Consider the following 19,325-nt stretch of genomic DNA (forward strand, 5'->3'; position numbering starts at 1 on the left):
ATGGCAAGAATTCATCTCATGTCCTTTGGACATGGTGTCAGGAGAGCCCAGTCCCTGGATAGGGACATCATGCTTGATAAAGAAGAAGGGTAGTGAAAAACAGGAAAGCCGCCAACAAGATGAGTGTCGTGGTGGCTGCAACAATGCAACGAGCATAGAAACCACGGTGAACATGGTGCAGGACTGGGCAGAGTTTCCTGCTGTTGTGCACACAGTCACAGTGAGTCAGAAATGATTCATGACACCTAACAAAATATAGTACAAGCAACTAAAACGTCATCTACAGTAGTTCAGACTTCACATTGCCAGTCCTTTCTTGACTGCAACAATGGAGTCATTCCTTTGCAAAAGAGACAATCCTGTGCATTATATGTATAAAGGATTTTTTCACTTGTTGATTTCGTAGAGTGTAGATGAACGGGTTCAAAAGTGGGGCGACGGAGGTATTGAGCACTGAAATTCCCTTGGAAAAGGGTGCATTCTCCTTGACTGAGGGCTTAACATACATGAAGATGCAACTGCCATATGAAATAGAGATCACAATCATGTGAGAAGAACATGTCGAAAACGCCTTTTTCCTCTGACTAGCTGAAGGAATTCTGGAAATCGTACGGGCAATGTAGGCATATGATATTAACACCATTACCAATGTCACCAAAAATGTCACTAAAGCCAGGATGAAAGCCATTGTCTCCAGGAGCTGTGTGTCTGTGCAGGAGATCTGCAAGAGGGGAATCGCGTCACAGTAAAAATGATCAATGATGTTGGAGGCACAGAAGTCAAGGTCAAGGCCCATGATGAGTGGTGGAAAGATGACAAGGAACCCAGCAAGCCAACAACTGAGGACAAGCCGTGTGCAAATGTTGCTGTTCATGATGGTTGTATAATGTAAGGGCTTACAGATGGCCACGTAGCGGTCATAGGACATGGCTGCCAATAGGTAAAATTCAGATACTCCAAGAAGGTAAGCAAAAAACAACTGAGTGAAACAACAGTTAAAGGAAATTCTATTTTCCCCAGTTGCCATGATAGCCAGCAGCTTAGGGATGCATGTAGTCGTATAAGAAATTTCCAGAAGGGAAAAATTCTGAAGGAAAAAGTACATGGGGGTCTTGAGGTGAGCATCCAGCAGGGTGAGCGTGATGATGATCAGATTGCCAGTGATGCTGAGCATGTAGGTGAGAAGCAAGAAAATAAATAAAACAATTTTCAGTTGTGGGTCATCAGTCAAGCCAGCCAGGACAAATATTGTCAGTCTTGTATGGTTTCCCATTTCAGTCCTCTGACTTTTAACACATCTGAAAAAAAGAAGTAGAACACAATAACAACAACTATGCATACAACACTTCTATGGGAGAGAGACAGTCATAACAAGTATTTAAGCCAAAGTTAGCAAAACAGTGTTTCAGACAGAATAATAATAGTTTCTACAAAGAGTGATGCTAGTAAGAAAAATAGTTTGACCAGACTTTCAGGCCATGGATGACAGCGGGAATCCAAAACCCAGTTGCAGGTCCCCTGCACGGAGCAAGTCTCTGATGAGTCTGCTCTGGGCACAGGTAGGCATGAGAGTACTTTTGCTAGCAGACAGAAGACAGTAAATGAGGTCCTGACCAAGGCCCTGTGGTTACAATGGGATGCTTCATCATGTGGTCTCCTTTTGGACCCGTTTTAAATTAATTTTTCTTTGAAATACTTCCTGCTTGTTTTTTTCTTGGATTGGGGGTTTTCCCCAGTTTATTTTATTATTATGGTTGGTCTTATTTTTCCTTCTTCTTTTTTCTATATTTTCTGTAAATGAAGTGTGGGATAGCTGAAGCTGGAGAGACACTAATTGGAGTAAAGACTTATTGGAGGCATGTGGTGGTGGTGGAATACTGGAGGGAAATAGGGAGCTAATAATGAGTACAAGAGGGGAGATATGCTCTGGAACTGGTCGTAGCGATGACTGCACAACTTGCTTTAATATGACTGCACTATGGTTGCGTATGATATATTGCTACCATATATCATAAAAGTACATGATAAGAAAGAAAAGAACAACCTTGACTCCAAGGGAGGAAAACACAAAGAAGGAACACATGTGGGGAATAACCGTGCTCAATAAAACAAACAAACAATAAAACCACACGGGAAAAGAAAAAGAGAAGAAAAATAATTTGTATTTCCGAAGTACCTGGAAAGAGAAGAAAATTTAATTTGCCATTCTACCAGAGAATAATTCATTTGATTATAAATGCTTTGTATGAATGAATTAGAGGGCTTACAAAACATGGAGAAAAGATCTTTATTACTTGACACAATGCAAGAATTGGTATATCATGTCATTTTCTAATAATTTGAAGAAATTTTTATCTAGAAATAAAAATGTTATCTGTTATTTAAAATATGCATACGCAATTTCTCATTTAAATTAAGTAAGACAAGTGCTGTTTTACCATTTTACACTGTGATCAAAGCCAAAAGTCTCACTCATGTCTCATTTACTTTCATGGTTAATTAGATCCAAACTTCTTCTTGTTCAAGGGACAACTGGTAGCAACCACAGGTGAAAGAATAAATTTCACTACTGGGATATAAAGATTTCTAGGTTATGGTTTTTATGGGTACAGATACCAGGTATTTTCTCCCACAAAGTCTCAGGTGAATTCAAACCACTGACCTTTCAGCTAGCAGTGGAGTGCTCAGCCCAGGACACCATGACCTCATTGTTGGTAAGTGAGTATGAGGCATAGGAAATGCTTTTATTTGCTATTCTTCTGAGTCTCACCCTTTATTTCCTGTGTCATTCACTACCCTTTCACATTCTTCTCCTAATACAAAATGGGCATAAGTTATCTGCAAATATTAGTGTGTATGGTACACAAAAATAAAATATTCAGGAAGTTCTACAAAGTGCAAAGAAATAATGAGACAGATAAAAAGCTGTATAAAGTCCTAAATATAACTTCTTATACATAGTACAACGGGTTGAAAGGGGGAAAATGAAAAGATAACTATAAATTGGCAAAGTGGGGATGTTTAACATTGAATTTCACTGATTCTATTCCTTATACTTTACCTTCATGATCTCTGTGTAAAGTACACATGAACGATCTGAAGATGAGAGGATATTTTCAAATGTGAGTCATTATGAATCACTAAAATTTATAATTAGAATGTTCAATACACAGCTAAAGAAACAAAAACTAAACTCACTGCCTTCAAGTCAATACTGACTCATAGCCACCCTACAGGACAGGGTAGAACTTCCCCCATGAATTTCTGAGTCTGTGACTCTTTATGGGAGTGCAGAGCCCTACATTTCTCCCACTGCCCAGGTAGCAGACTATTCTTACCCCTTGAGAGATATGAAATGAGACTCTGAAATATGAAAGAATTAGAGAACAGGGGTTAAGATTCAAAACAAGTTGTTTTACTGATTTGACAAATTTTGTACAGACAATAATAGAACATCTTCCCGATGCAAATTGTCTAGGGGAAATTCCCTTCCAATGCATAATCATTATTAAAATGTATTAAATTATACTCCTAAAATAAAAACTACATTCAACAACCTTTTCTGCATTAAAGTTATTGGGAGAATTATTTTCAGCCACAATATTATTTAGAATGAATTTTCATATATAAAAATAAGCATGAAAGAAATAGCCATCATTTATAATTATCCAGAGGAAAAACTGAATTCTTAGGTCCTAAGGAGAGTTAAAGACTTGAGATAAGGTATTCAAGATAGTCCTGTTGGGAACCCCAAACCTATCTGCAGAATATCTACTCAGACCAAGATGCTGGCAGATGTGTTTAGCCAGTGGCAGGAGTCCCTAACAACCTTACTGTTGAGTGGAGACCATTGTATTCCTGATTCGATGAGTTGAACACAGTTCTTGGCCAGGTGACCTCCCTATAGACAAAACCTGAATTCATACTGGGTGCAAGGATCTCATAGTTTTTCCATGACAGAAATTTCTTCCCTGAATATTTTTTGAATGTTGATGTGTCTTCTCCCTCTTACACATTTTTAGTAGTTTTGTCTTTATACTAATATGATCTTATCCTTATTGCTTTAGTGTTATTTTTTTCATTGTTTTCTGTTTATTTTCCCAGACAATTGAAAGGGCATCTTAAGGAGATTTTTCAAGTAAATAGAAAAAATGTCCAGGAAAATAGTATTGAGGAATTTTCTCCCATCATTCTTGAGAGTAGTAGTAAGGGGTGTCCTACAAGAATTTTATTGGGAAACTTAATCCATTTACCCTCTAGTCTTCATTTTACCCCTGTAAGATTCAAATAATGTGGAAAAGGAACACAATTTGAATTCTTTGAGAGTGCTAAACTATTGTTTTGATGTGATTCAACCCGAATTCAGAATTCTTTGAGGAAAGGTTATAAAGATGGAAACAGAGCCTTCGGAATTATACAAACCTTGATGAAGAATATGCTGAGAGAAAATAGCTTCAAATTTTAACATGTTTGATTAATGAAGGTTTCTGTGACTTTATGGTGAAAAAAAAAAGATTCCTAGAAAGTTTGTATCAAAAGCATGTGTGCTAATAATGTAGACCTCTATGAGTAAAAAATATGACTTATTTTTGTGGATATTGTTTGAATATGTAAGTAATTTGAAGCAATATATTAAAATAGTGTCCTCATTTATACAAGTTACGTGATTAACAGCAATTATAGACATGTATATAATACAACTAAACAAGGATTTATTTGTGGCAAATCATTATTTTATTAAACTTCAACAGTTATATATGGCAAGTGTCAATCATAGGAGAATCATATTATAAATCCCTTAGAAGTATAACTCAAGGCAGTACAAGTGTAACGTTTAAATATTTCACATATTAAGGCCAAAAAAAAGGATTTTTTAAAAGAAAATGGTTTTTAATATTAAATTGCCTTTATGTTTCTTATCTTTCATCATTTTCCCTAAATTTAAATTGAAATGCTGGCAGTGGATGATTAACATTTTCATGATAAAAAATAAAACAGACTGGGCTAGGAAATATGTAAGAGGAAATATCTTCATATTTCATAAATTTTAATTTTTTCATATTTCAATCATAAACTAGTCAAATATATTTAAAATTCCTAGCAGATATTTAGATGATATATACACTCAGATTTGTACAGGTTCAACCATCTATAAAGAAATATTTACCTCTTTTATCTTTGTTCAGAACAGAGCAAACAAATGCATCAATCATCTCTGCCTGGAATTTACCATAACATCTAATTTAGCATTCTTATTTCTCACCTATAAAAACAACATGGGAAATGTTTTCTCAGTAATTTAACTTCAGCCATTATGCTGGTGCATTACACTGCTTTATGTATTAACTAATTCTCCAGCAGTAGCCACAGTACTGTCTTAATATTAATCAACTCAATTCCATGGAGTATTCATGCTCTCTGTGCTCTGCAGGAAAATATCTAAAGCTTATGATGAATTCTCAAGGGTAGCTGAGATCCAAGTACACAAATTCTCAATTGACCTCCACTTTGTATAAATTCAAAGTGGTCACTGCAGGCAATAAATACTTGAGATAATTTAAGTATATGCATATATGCACACCCTTCTTTAAGTACATCCAGATAATTCAGTATAGATTGCTCTAATATATTTGTCTTGAACAACTTCATGGTGATGGTTTTTCTCCAACAGTTTTATTGGAATATCATTCACACATACAATTCAATAGTCCAATCACATCAAGAAGAGTTGTACAATCATCACCAGGATCCATTTTGGGGCATTGTATTCATCATTGGACTCATCGTTATTAGCTTCTCATTTTTGCACTCATTGCTCTAGTAAACCAACCAAGTAAACTTCAGCAGTTCTTTAGAACAATAATAGACCTCTTCCAGGGTTTCCATCTGATTTCACGTCCTGGAACTCAAGTCTATGGATAAGTCTAGAAATAATAATGGGTGGTGAGGATGCTTCCTAGGAACTCTCAGCAATATCTGGCAAGGCCTCTATCTGAGGAAAAATGTCTCATACATCCTCCACATCAGCATTCACACTGGGTCTAATCTCCTTGACTGTGGGTGAAGGGGGCAATACGTTTTCTGATAACGGATTAAACTCTTCAGATGGCTGGGCTATAGTTGTTGGCTGAAATCTATACATGGAATTTAGGGGTTCAACACTTCCGTACCCGATTATCTACCCATGTGTCCTCATCTTAGGTTCAGAGTCTTATTTCTTTCCAATCAATGTCCTCACATTAATATAAGATATCCATCTAGGATGGAAATTCAGCTGGCAATGTCACTCAGTCACTCTTATGATAAAGATTCTGAGTTCGTTTTTGAAATGACCTCTGTTGCTAGAATAACGCATTCTTTCAGGTACACATGGAAATATTTTTATCTTTTATGTAGTGCTTGAGCTAGTCCTGCAAAGTCGCAAACTCATCTATTCCCCTTACTATTTTGTCTATTGTTAGTACTACTAACCCAACAGCTTCCCTATACTTATCATCCTGACAAAATTTCTAAACAGTATAAAACACACAGACGCTCAGAGCCTTACTTCTCATCATTTCATCTATTGGTGATGATATTTTCAGCATTAAAATTCCCTCCTCTGATTTATTTATGCTAATAGAGACAGAGACAGAGTTTACCATGCCTTGAAATCTCAGTGGATTTGAGAATCAACTTAGAAAATGTATCCTTATGACCTTGTTGCTCTAGATCCACTCTTAGTGCCAAATATGTGAGACACCATTCTCTAGAAAATGCAAAACTAGTAATAAGGGAGGGGTTCCAAATCTTATTTAAATTATTTTTTAAAATAACCTCATATGCAATTGCTCATGAACATACTGTCAGCTGTTCAAGTTGAAGTTGTATAAAATTACCACAAGCCCATAAGAGCCCAAACACAACCTTGAATATCTATCAAAGGATTTGATGCAGTGAACACTAATGACAGAAGACCTGATGAGTTTGGGGATATCAAGAACATCATACATGAAGAATCAAAATGCTCGTTGAAAAGATAGGAAAAAAGAAAAATACCAAAGTGGGTGTTAAAAAGAGTCTTTGAATCTAATTCTTAGACATAAAGTAACTAAATCATTTAAAAGAAATGGTGAAATAAAAGAAATGAACAGAAAACTTCAAGAGCAATTCAAGCAGGTAAATTAGAGTATTATAATGAAATATTTAAAAATTGACCATGCAAAGGTATTTGATTTCTGGATCATAAACAATATCTATGACTAGCTTTGAGAAGAATGGAAATTGCAGACCACTTCATTGTGCTCATATAGAACCTGTGTATGATGAACCAAGGTGCAATATTTTGAACAGAAAAAGGGTGTAATTTTAAATCAGGAAAGGTCTGTGTCATGATTATATTTTTTCACAGTACTTATCCAACCTGTATACTGAGAAATAGTTTAGAAACTTGGACTATATGAAAAAATAACATGGCATCAGGATTGAAGGAGGGCTTAGTAATCTGCAATATGTAGATATCACAACCTTGCTTAATGAAAATGAGAAATTGAAACACTTGCTGATAAAATTCAAAAATTATAGCCTTCAATATTGATTAGGATTCATGGTTAGGAAAACAAAGTTTCTCGTGATAGGACCTAATGATGCCATAATGATTTATCATAATGATAAATTTATCATAATGATAAATGGAGAAGAGATTAAAATTCTCAATGATTTAATTTTACTTAGATCCATAACCAATGTTCATAGAAGAAGCAGTCAAAAATTAAATGACATATTGCATTGGGAAAATCTTCTGCACAAGACCTCTTCAAAGTGCTGAGGAGCAGGCTTGCTCTTCTGAAGACTAAAGTGTGCCAAGCCGCACTATTTTCAATCATCTCACGCTTTTGAGAGTTGCAGCACAATAAGTAAGTAATTTATTAGTAAAATAGCCAACCAACCAAATATATTAACATTCAATCAAAAAGAAAGCAATGTTCCGATTATATATTAATAAACATTTTATCCATTCTGATTTTCTCATGTAATTCTGTCTAAGCATTTACTATGTTGAGCTTCAATCAAATGAGCTATAACCATTGGCAAAGAAGTATATCAAGCCCTACATTATATGACATAGTAAATACTCTATGTAAGTATGAATGAGTATAACTAGTAAGGAGAGTTTATAAGTTACATAACTTCTAGGAAACATTTTCGTGTTATCTCTATCGTGTAAGCAGAACAAAGGATACTGTATTATTTGAAATCATTGAAGGTGTGTGTCAAGATAGTATACTATCAACATATTTAATCTGTATACTGGATACATAATTTCACAAAATGTACTATGTGAGTTAGAACACAGCATCCACATTGAAATAAAATTCAAAACAATCTGTGATATGCAGACATTAAAACTTCACTTGCTAACTGCATTATTTTCACTCATCAAATCAGTTGATTATAACTCATAATCATATTCTGAGCAACAAGGAAAAACTGCCTGACCCTGCAGCTTCCTTGCAGACACCACCGGTTAAAACCATTGTTTCAGCTACTGTGCTGAATTTCATCTTTTTTGATGACCTTCTACTTTGCCAAACTTGATTCAGTTCTTCAGGGCCTGGTCCCTTCTGGTACATGTCCAAGGTATGAAAGAAAATCTCTTCTACCCTTCCTTCTAGGAAGCATTCTGGCTATACCTCTTCCAAGATGTATTTGTTCTTATGGAAGTTCATGGTATGTTCAATTTGGGGGTCAACACCATAATTCAAGGCATCAATTTTTAGTTGTGCTTCTTCATTGTCCAGACTTTGCATGCATATGAGCCAACTGAAAATGTCATAGGTCAGGTGCACTTTAGTCCCCAAAGTAATATCTTTTCAAGAGGTCTTTCACAGAAGTTTATGCAGTGTAGTTCATTAGTTTACTTTTTCACTAGGCGCTCAGGGACTTTAGTTTTAGATCCAAGTAAAATGAAATCCTTAACAACTTCAGGCTTTCTCCATGTATAATATTTTATTTGCCCAGTAGAAGGGTTTTTGATTTGTTTTGGTCAGATGTAATCATTGATCTTCTTCAGTAAATATTTTGAGACCACATCACTTTCTACAAGTAAGGTATCATCTGCAGATCATAGGTAGTTATGAGTCTTCCTCCAGTCCTAATAATGTGTTTTCATTCATATAGTTCAATTTGTCAGATTATTTAGTCAATATGCATATTGAGTAAATATGGTGATAGGATACAATCCTGGCACACATCTTTCCGGATCTTACACGAGAGAGCATCCTTTACTCTGTTTGAAAAGTCATATGGTTTGTGTATAGGTTCTGCATTAGCTTAATTAAATGATCTGGACGATCAATCTTCACAACTTTATCTGTAACTTATTATGAACCAAACAGTCAAATGTGCTTTTTACAGTCAAAGAAACACAGGTAAACATATTTCGAAGAAAAATAGGTAAACCCAATCTGCTACTGGCCAAGATGCATTTGATGTCAGCAATGGTGATTCTCTTTCTATTTTTTAATCATTTTATTGGGGGCTCATACAACTCTTATCACAATCCATACATATATCCATTGTGTCAAGCACATTTGTATATTCGTTGCCTTCATCATTCTCAAAACATTTGCTTTCTACCTGAGCCCTTGGTATCAGCTCCTCTTCCCCCCTCTTCACTCCCCCATCCCTCATGAACCCTTGATAATTTATAAATTATTATTCTTTTGTCATATCTTACACTGTCTGACATCTCACTCCCTTCACCCACCTTTGTATTTTCTGTCCCCCAGGAAAGTAGATCCTTATGATGGGTTCCCCCTTTCTAACCCACCCTCTCTCCAACCTCCAGTATCACCACTCTCACCACTGGTCCTGAAGGGATCTTCTGTGCTAGATTTCCTGTGTTTCCCGTTCCCATATGTACCAGTGTGCATCCTCTTGGCTAGCCAGATTTTTAAGGTAAAATTTGTATCATGATAGTGGGGAGGGAGGAGTAAGTATTTAAAATTAGAGGAAAGGAGCAGCCAGTCCACAGAGAGGACCACATGGTCAGCCCCACTATGAGACATGGCATCCCTCACTGACCCGTGGCCCTGCAGGAGACAGCACCACAGCACCAGAGACACAGTGTGGGAATTACACCCGAACTGATCCCTCCACGCTGAGGCAAAGCACTGAGGTAGTGCAGCAGAACAACCAGGGAATGGAGCAGCAAGGTCCCCAGAGAATGCTGAAGGTAGATTTTGGGGCCAGGGTGTGGTGCCCCAACTGACTGGACTGGAAAATACTCCTAAAGGCCAACAAACGATACGTGAACTAACTATAAAAAAGAAAAAAGAAAGAAAATAGAGAAAAAGTTGTATGTTTCATTGTTTCTACACTGCACCCTGACTGGCTTGTCTCCATCAGTCGAACCTTCTGTAAGAGGATGTCTAGTTGCCTACAGGTGGGTCTTGGATCCCCAGAGTGCACTCCCCCTCATTCACAATGATTTGACTTTGGTTCTTTGATGCCTGATACCTGATCCCTTCTACACCCCATGGTCACACAAGCTAATGTGCTTCTTCCATGTGGACTTTGTTGCTTCCCTGCTAGATGGCCTCTTGTTTACCTTCAAGCCTTTAAGACCTCAGATGTTATGTCTTTTGGTAGCTGGGCCCCATCAGCTTTCTTCACCACATTTGCTTATGCACACATTTGTCTTCACTGATTGTGTCAGGAAAATGTGCATCACGGAATGCCAATTTAATAGAACAAAGTGTTCTTGCATTGAGGAAGTACTTGAGTGGAGTCCCAACGTCTATCTGCTGCCTTAAGACTAAACCTTTAAATATATGCACATAGATATATTTCCCCATCATCATATAAATATATATTTACATATGCACATAACTGTATTTAGACCTCTATAAATGTCCTTTGCCTACTAGTTTTCTCTATTTCCTTTTACTTTCCTCTGATCCCACTATCATGCTTAGTTTTCATTAATTTCTCTCAGTTACATTGCCCTTATCCATCCCTACCATGCCTCTCACACCCTCCTTGCCATTAATTTTGGATCATTTGTTTTTCCCTAGTCTAGGGCTTGGTCAACACCACCTCCTTTCTCCTACCTCCCCTCTCCCATGCCCCCTGGAACTATCGGTCCCATTGCTTTCTCAGCCAGACTGTTCATCAGCCTATCTTATCTAGATAAACCTGAAGAGATAATATGCACAAAAACACAAGTGATAGCTATGACAAAATAGCAATCTATAAATTATCAAGGGATCGTGAGGGAGGGGGGAGTGCGGAGGGAGTGGGGGCGGGAGAGGAGCTGATTCAAAGGGCTTAAGTGGAGAGCAAATGCTTTGAAAATGATTAGGGCAAAGAATGTACGGATCTGCTTTATACAATTGATGTATGTATATGTATCGATTGTGATAAGAGTTGTATGAGCCCCTAATAAAATGTTAAAAAAAAACAAGAGATAGCAAGACAAAGTGACAAAAGAAAACACAACAATGACAACAGAAAACAATACAATGGCCAAAAAAAAAAAGGAAACACCTATAAATAGTTAACGGTGTATTTGTTGACCTGTAATATCCTCCAGTCGTGTCCAATGGAGTACCACATCCTGGCCCCCAAATCTATCCTTTGCACTCCCTCAGAACCTCCCTGCTCTACTCCCTCCCACCCCCTCCCCTAGCTGCAGCTTCAGTGCTATCCTCTGAAGTAAATTATTCTGCAGGGAGGGGTGGTTGTCCAGGTAGTTACATTTGGGGCTGAACCCTGAGACCACTCCACTGGCTCCCTGCTCCATGCCAGCACGCTGCATTCACTTCCCAGAACACTGGGTTTAAGTTTAGTCCCTCTTTCCCAGTGGAGATATAAACACTACCCTCCTCTTGGGTGGGTGAGTGCCCTATTCCCCCACTACACATTACTATCCCCCCTTTATAGTTGGTGACTTTATGTACCCCAGGATTTGGTTTGGCCCCTGCCATACTACATGGACAATAACCCAGGAATGTTTGTATACAGTATCTTTTCCCCTATGCCCCTTTTTAATTTTTTAAGCTTACATTAGCATATTCATGCTGTACTTGTCCTTTTGTGCTTGGCTTACTTCACTTAGCATAATTTCCTCCATTTTTCCCCATGCAGTGATACGCTTCATGCATTCATCACTGCTTTTTAGCGATGCATGGTACTCCATTGTATGTATGTGCCACAGTTTTTAATCTCTTCATCTGTTGATGGAAATTTGGGTGGTCACCAACTCCTTGCAATTATAACCCGTGCCGCAATGAACATTGGAGCACAGATGTCTGACCGTGGTTAGTGTCTTTCCCATTCTGGTTACTTGCCAAGTACGGGGATTGCTGTGTCATATCGTAGTTCAATTTCCACCTGTCTTAGAAATCTCAAATTGATTTCCACAGTGGCTATACTTACCTATAGTTCCCGCAGCAGTGGATGAAAGTTCCTATCTCACCACAGCCCCTCCAACACTTGTTACTTTCTGAATTTTTTGAATTGGGCTAACTTTGAGGGTGTTAAGTGGTGTCTCATACTTGTTTTAATTTGCATTTCTCTTATGACTTATGATCGGGAACATTTTCTCATATGTTTATTGGTCATTCACATTTCTGCCCCTGTGAAACTTCTGTTCAGGTCTTTTACCCACTTTCTCAGAGGGAAGTTAATTTTTCTCTTATTGTAAGCTTGAAAAATATTATAGATTTTAGTAATAAGGCCTTTGTCTGATGTGTAATTGCTAAAGATCTTTTCCCAGTCGGTGGACTCTCTTATTACTGCCATGGTGAATTCTTTCAATGTACTCAGATGAGTTATCTTCAGTATATCCCACTTGTCTATGTGTGACTCCTCTGAATTTGTATCCTTCCCTATTTCCGATAGCCTATGTATTCCCTGTGCCAAGGTTCTCAGGTTTGTCCCAATTCCCTCACTAAGGGCCCCAATTGTTTGGGATTTTAACTCAAGATCTGTGATCCACCTGGAGTTTATTCTTGTGCAAGGAAGTGAGGTAAGGGTTTTGGTCTTTCATATATTGAACCATCCATGCATCCCTGGTTTGAATCACACTTGGTCATGGTGAATTATTTGTTAATATGCTTTTGCATTCTATTGGCCAGTGTTTTGTTGAGGAGTTTTGCATCAATGTTCATTAGTTATATTTGTCTGTAGTTCTCAATTCTTATGGGATGTTTGCCCATTTTAGGTATCATAGTTATACCAGCTTCATAGAAGGAGTTTGGGAGTTTTATCACCTTTGTCTATGTTCTGAAAGAGTTTGTGTAGGACTGGTGTCAGTTTTTCCCTGAATGCTTGGTAGAATTCTCCTGTGAATCCATGTGGCCTGGGCAATTTTTTTTTTTTTTGGTAATCCCTTATTAACCCTGTCTATTTCATCCACTGCTATGGGTCTGTTGAGGTTCTTGACATCCATCTGGGATAATCTAGGGAGGGACTGTGTTTCCAAGTATTTGTAGAGGTCTTCCAAGTTGTTGAATTTGTTAAAGTATAGGCCTTCATAATACTGTGTAATTATCCTTTTGATTTCATTAGGGTCCGTTGTAATGTCCCCTATTTCATCACTCATTGTTGCAATTGACGTTTGTTCCTTTCTTTCTTTGGTTACGTTTTCCAGGGTGTATCACTTTTGTTAATCCTTTCAAAGAACCAACTTTTTAATTATATATAATTTTAATCATTTTATTAGGGTTCATATAACTCTTATCACAATCCATACATACATCAATTGTGTAAAGCATATTTGTACATTCTTTGGCCTCATCATTCTCAAAATATTTGCTCTCCACCTAAAGCCCTGGCATCAGTTCCTCATTCCCAACCTCCCTCCCCAGACCCCTCCTTCATGAACACTTGATAATTTATAAATTATTATTTTGCCATATCTGACATTGTCCAACATCTCCCTTCAGCCACTTTTCTGTTGTCCATCCCCCAGGGAGGAAGTTATATGTAGAACCCTGTAATCAGATCCCCCTTTCCACCCAGCCCTCCCTCCAGCCCTCCCAGTATTGCCATTCTCACCATTAGTCCTGAAGAAAACATCCACCCTTGATTCCCTGCGTTTCCATTTCCTATCTGTACCAGTGTACATCCTCTGGTCTACCCCTATTTGTAAGGTGGAACGGGGATCATGATAGTGAGGTGGGGGGAGGAACATTTAAGAACTAGAGGAATGTTGTGTTTCATCGTCACTACACTGCAGCATAACTGGCTCATCATCTCCATGTGACCCTTCAGTAGGGATGTCCAATTGCCTACAAATGGGCTTTGGGTCTCCACTCTGCACTCCCACTCATTCACAATCATATGATATTTTGTTCTTTGATGCTTGATAACTGATCCCTTAGCTGCATTAATTTTTTCCATAGTTTTCTTCTTTTCCTTCTCCTGTATCTCAACTCTGACTTTTATTCTTTCTATCCTCTTGCAATTAGTGAGATTGTTCTGTTGACTCTGCTCTAATTGCTGTAAGTTTTGTGTCAGCATATAAACCACAAGTCTTTCTTCTTTTTTCTTGTGTGCATGTATTGCTATCAGCCTTCCTCTGATAAATGCCATTGCTGTATCTCAAAGGGTTTGGTACGTCCCATTTTCATTCTCATTGGTGGCTGGCTGGATCAATAGCAGGCCAGTTCCTAGCAGCAAGTGACCTCTGAAACTCCCCTCACCCAAGTGTGCATCTGACCAGAGCTGACTGAAGCAACTATTAGCAAGTGGCCTTGATCCTCCCCCTACCCACATGTGCAGCTGACCAGAGCTGGTTGAAGCAACTAGCCACGAGTGACTTTGAGCCTCCCACCACCCACGTGTGAAGCTGACCAGAGCTGCATAATGTAAGCTGTCAGCAGCTTTGCAAGTCCTGTTTTTCCCATGGCCCATTTGGCTCGTGGCCAATTTTTCTCATGGCCTGCCCTACTACTGCACCTGTACCTTTCACATGACGCGTTTTGCTCACAACCCGCACTGCACCTGGAAAAAATACACCTACATCCAGGTAGACACCTTACATCCCAGAAACCCGGACATACCTGCATTTCCCAATCCCTGACTACTTTACCTTATATGGACTCAAGACAGCACAGTCACATGTTTCCCGGCAATATAAACACCACTCCTGTAGCATGACATCCTCTTCCCAGACACTGTGGACTGTGGGACTTTTCCCAGGCTGGGTTTTTCTCCCTATTAAGCCTGTTTGCTTAAATTCAACTGATTAGGTCTCTAGTGCCTCTTGACCACCTTACATTGGTGCCAAAACCCATAATAGAGACCCCTTGGTGGTTGGGGGCACTGGTCCATCCCAAGAGACTCTTCTACAACCAAACCTCAAGTACAGCGTGATCAGTTTCAGACTCGGATAAATCCTGCCCTGCCACCTCTCTGTCCAAGCCCTTCCTGTCCTGTGTCATGTCCTGACCAAGGATGGCTTTCCATTCCCATTTGAGACCCTGTGACCTAAGAAATGTCTCACTAGCAGTGGACTACCTCATTTATTCTAGAGTTTCCTCTAACACAGGGGATGCCTTGTAGTGGGGGATAACTCTCCCGGGTGTCAGGGCATCATGGGATGAACTGAGTCCAAAACAAATCCTAAGACTCCCTTAGTCTGTCCCGTCCTAAATTTCTCCAAACTGAAATTTTCCAAAGACTCTGCAAAAAAATGGCTAGTCTTCTTGCATACAACTGAGTGGCCTCAATACCACTTAGACAACCAATCTAGGTGGCCCTCTGAGGATATTTTCAATTTTGGAATTCTTACTGACTTGAACAATTTTTGCGGCTGTTCAGGAAAATGGTTCGAGGTCCCGTACATTCAGATTTTCTGGGATCTCCAAGCCCACCCATCTCTTTGCGTCCAGTATTCTACCTCACAGGTCCTCTTAGCTAAATCAACTGAAAGGAGCATGGCAGTGAAATCAAAATTGAAAATACGCCTGATTCTCCCTACCATATCCTGGCACAATCCTCTGTGCCTACTGAAGTGTCAGACACTTCTGGTCTCCTGCCTCCACTGATTCCTAATCCTCCTCCTCCCTCTCAGCCTCCGCTGCCCTATGCACAGCCACCCTCCTCCCTTCACCATCATCTTCCCCCTGTGCTGCTGAACAGCCCAACCGTCCACTCCGCTTCCGCACATTTCACGACCCTCGGTTTCGCCTGTATCTTCTCCTGTGTCAGATTATACTCGTTCCCACCTCTTTCCTCTTAGAGAAGTGGCAGAGGCTGTGGGTCTGATATGGGACCATGTTCTGTTTTCTCTCCAAGACCTGTCTCAAATCGAAAAGCACCTTGGAAAGCGTCGCAGTTCTGGCGACAGCAGCGAATCCAGACGTGAGCCAGTCCCTTCCTGTGGATTGTCCCAGTTATGATGGGTGTCGTGTCTGTGCTCGGGGGGCCTGGCAGTCACTGGTGGCAGCTCTGGGACCCTCGTGTCTGCGTGGGGGGCCCCGGGGTCCCACGCCAGCATCCCCCATCAGGTCCACACCCAGGCCGCTGTTCTGCACAGAGCCTCCTCTCAGCTGGCGCCTAGCTCAGAACTGATGCAGACCACAGGAATCCAACTGTTTAATTAAAACAAAGCATCATGAAGGACCATGGCAGGTGTTGACTGTGATGTGATTTCTGCCCAGTGCTCTGAATGTCAAAGTAAAAAAAAAAAAAGCAACAAAGCGTGGGTAAACAGCAAGTGTAACTATGACTCTCTTAAGGTAGTCAACTTTGAAAAACTAAAAAAGGTAATGGTGGAAAGATGAAAACCCTGCCCTTTTTCTAAACTGTCTTCAAAAGACCCTTACCCAGTTTACAAAACTGGACCCCAAAGCCCCTGCTAGGGCAGCTGTCTTTGTCTCTCACTTTATCTTTGTCAGCTCCAGATATAATAAAAATTTAAAAATCAGAGGGACCACAAACCCCATTACAGGATCTGGTAAAAACAGCCTTTAAAGTCTTTAACGCGTGGGAGGAAGTGACTGAATAAGCCCGACAGTCCATGTTATAACAGTAGGTGGCCCTGTAAATCCAGGCTCTGGTAGCTGCCATGAGGACGGTAGGGAAGAGGCTGAATGATCCTCGCACAAAATGGGATGCAGATCCTTCGGGGGCTTGTTTTCAGTGTGGTTAAAATGGACATTGGACCTGCCAATGCCCAAACCCCTGACACCCCACCAAGCAGTGCCTGGTGTATCACCAGAAAGGACAATGGAAGTCTGACTGTCTGCATGTGGGCTTTCCCTGGCTATTGCCTCACCACAGTCCTTCCCGGGTGGTGACCTTCAGGGGCTTGCTGAAGAAGACTGAAGATTCTTGCACTTGTATACCCCAATAGCCCTAGTTGAGCCCAGGGTCACCATCCTGGTAATGGTTAAGTTCACCACTTCTTTCCTTGACATAGGGGCTACCTATTCCATCCTTCCTTCGTATGCCAGGCATAGTCTACCTTCCATGGTCACTGTATTGGGAATTGATGGCACTTCCTCAACACCCAACAAAAAGCCACTCTTGCCCTGCATCTTAAAACAATACCCTTTCTCCCATTCATTCCTAATAATCCCCTCATGTCCTATTCTGTTATTCATACGTGGCATTTTACAAAGTCTAAGGTCTCCATTTCCCTAACACCTCAGTAGCTTCATGCTATCCATCTCCTTTGTGCTCCTGTAGCCACCCTGGGGCCACACGCTCCTCCCAGAGCAATATTCAGCCTCCAAGAAACCTCCACCAATTCCATGGGCGCCTCCCAGGTGAGGACTGGACAATTGATTTGCACACATGCCGGAACATAAACATCTTAAATATTTGATAATTTTGCTGGATACCTTTCAGGGTGGATTGTAGTATTCCCTGCCAGCCGGGAGACAGCAGATGTTGTTGCTCAAACTCTCCTGGAATCGATAACCCTAAGTTTGTCCTTCCACACTCGATTCAGTCTTACAATGGTCCAGCCTTCATTTCGCAGGTGTCCCAACAGGTCTCAGCCACCATGGAAGTGGATGGGAAACTATATATTCCTTAACGCCCCCAGTCCTCAGGCAAGATTGTGGGCACCAACGCACTGATAAAGTCCCAGTTAACTAAGTTCTCCTTAGAGGTCTACCTCTCTTGGCCAGATCTCCTTCCTGTGGCCTTAATACGCCTCCAGACTTCCCCCAGGGAGCCCAGTGGTTTCAGCCCATTTGACATTCTATACAGCTGTCCATTTGTCCTAAATTATTCTCTGCCTCAGAATGAAACTCCAATTTCAGCTTACTTACCCACTCTATCTTTGCTCCGCAATTTACTCAGGTCCTACACAGAACAACACTTTCCAGACATGGGAGACACCTCTTCTGGGCACCCAACTCTTAACCTATCCACAGGAGACAAAGTCCTAGTGAAAACTCATCTCATGTCTGGCCCTGGATTCCACACAGTGTTGACTTCTTAAACACGGTAATGCGGTACAGAGAAATGTGGTCAGCCAGCTACCGATGTTAGTTCATAGTTACCGAAACATGGGCTAATGATTCAGGAACCCAATTGCTGGTAATAGGCAAAAAGTATTGTCAGCCTGAAGACTGTCCATCTCTGGTGTCAGTACCTGTAAAACCCTTCACTGCACTCCTCCAATGTGGTCCGGCCGCCCTCCTTTGTTTTCTGTATGATCAAAATCTAGTGGTTGCAGCACTAAATGGTTAAAAAATTGCCCATGGAATTCCTGTATAATGCACAAATCCCAAATGGATTTGGAAGGAAAGTGGAAACAAAATTATTATCTCACCAGTAACCATTATAACAGAGATTTTTGGATTAATATCCCTGACCCATGGGACACTCATGGGTAGGAAGTTGTCTCAGGAAAAATCTACCGGTATCCAGGTTCCTCTTACCCTTGTCAATATATATATATATATATATATATATATATATATATATATATATATATATATATATATATATATATATATATATATATATATCATGCTTAGATATGCACTGACAAGGTTGATCAAACCCGACTAATCCAGAAAGCCCAGCAAGAACTTCAAGAACAGGTTACAAGACAGAAACCCAAGGAAAAACCTTTTTCTTGGCTCACTGTTATCCAAGAAGGGGCGGCCCTTCTTACCAATTCCAACCTGTTTAATCTTACCTCTTGTTGCCTTTGTGCTGCCCTCCATAGATCTCCTCTGGCAGCAGTACCTTTACCTCAACCATTTAACTGCATGAAAAAAACAGACACCTTTCTGCCAGTACTTGGAGTACCCCTGTTATGCAATCCACTGCTAATAATGGCCGTCTGCTATTCCAACACCAGACAAGATTGT

At 39.9% G+C, this 19,325-nt stretch overlaps 1 protein-coding gene across 1 annotated transcript; it reads right to left on the minus strand.

The window, feature by feature from the left end:
- Positions 1–334: 334 nt before the first annotated feature.
- Positions 335–1,273, minus strand: LOC142450972 (olfactory receptor 6C74-like). The gene has a single exon (XM_075552905.1). It carries the CDS (start codon positions 1,271–1,273, stop codon positions 335–337), a length of 939 nt encoding a protein of 312 aa, XP_075409020.1.
- Positions 1,274–19,325: the final 18,052 nt, after the last annotated feature.

The sequence above is a fragment of the Tenrec ecaudatus genome, chromosome 6 (assembly GCF_050624435.1).
Source record: "Tenrec ecaudatus isolate mTenEca1 chromosome 6, mTenEca1.hap1, whole genome shotgun sequence".
In the NCBI taxonomy this organism is placed as follows: Eukaryota; Metazoa; Chordata; class Mammalia; order Afrosoricida; family Tenrecidae; genus Tenrec; species Tenrec ecaudatus.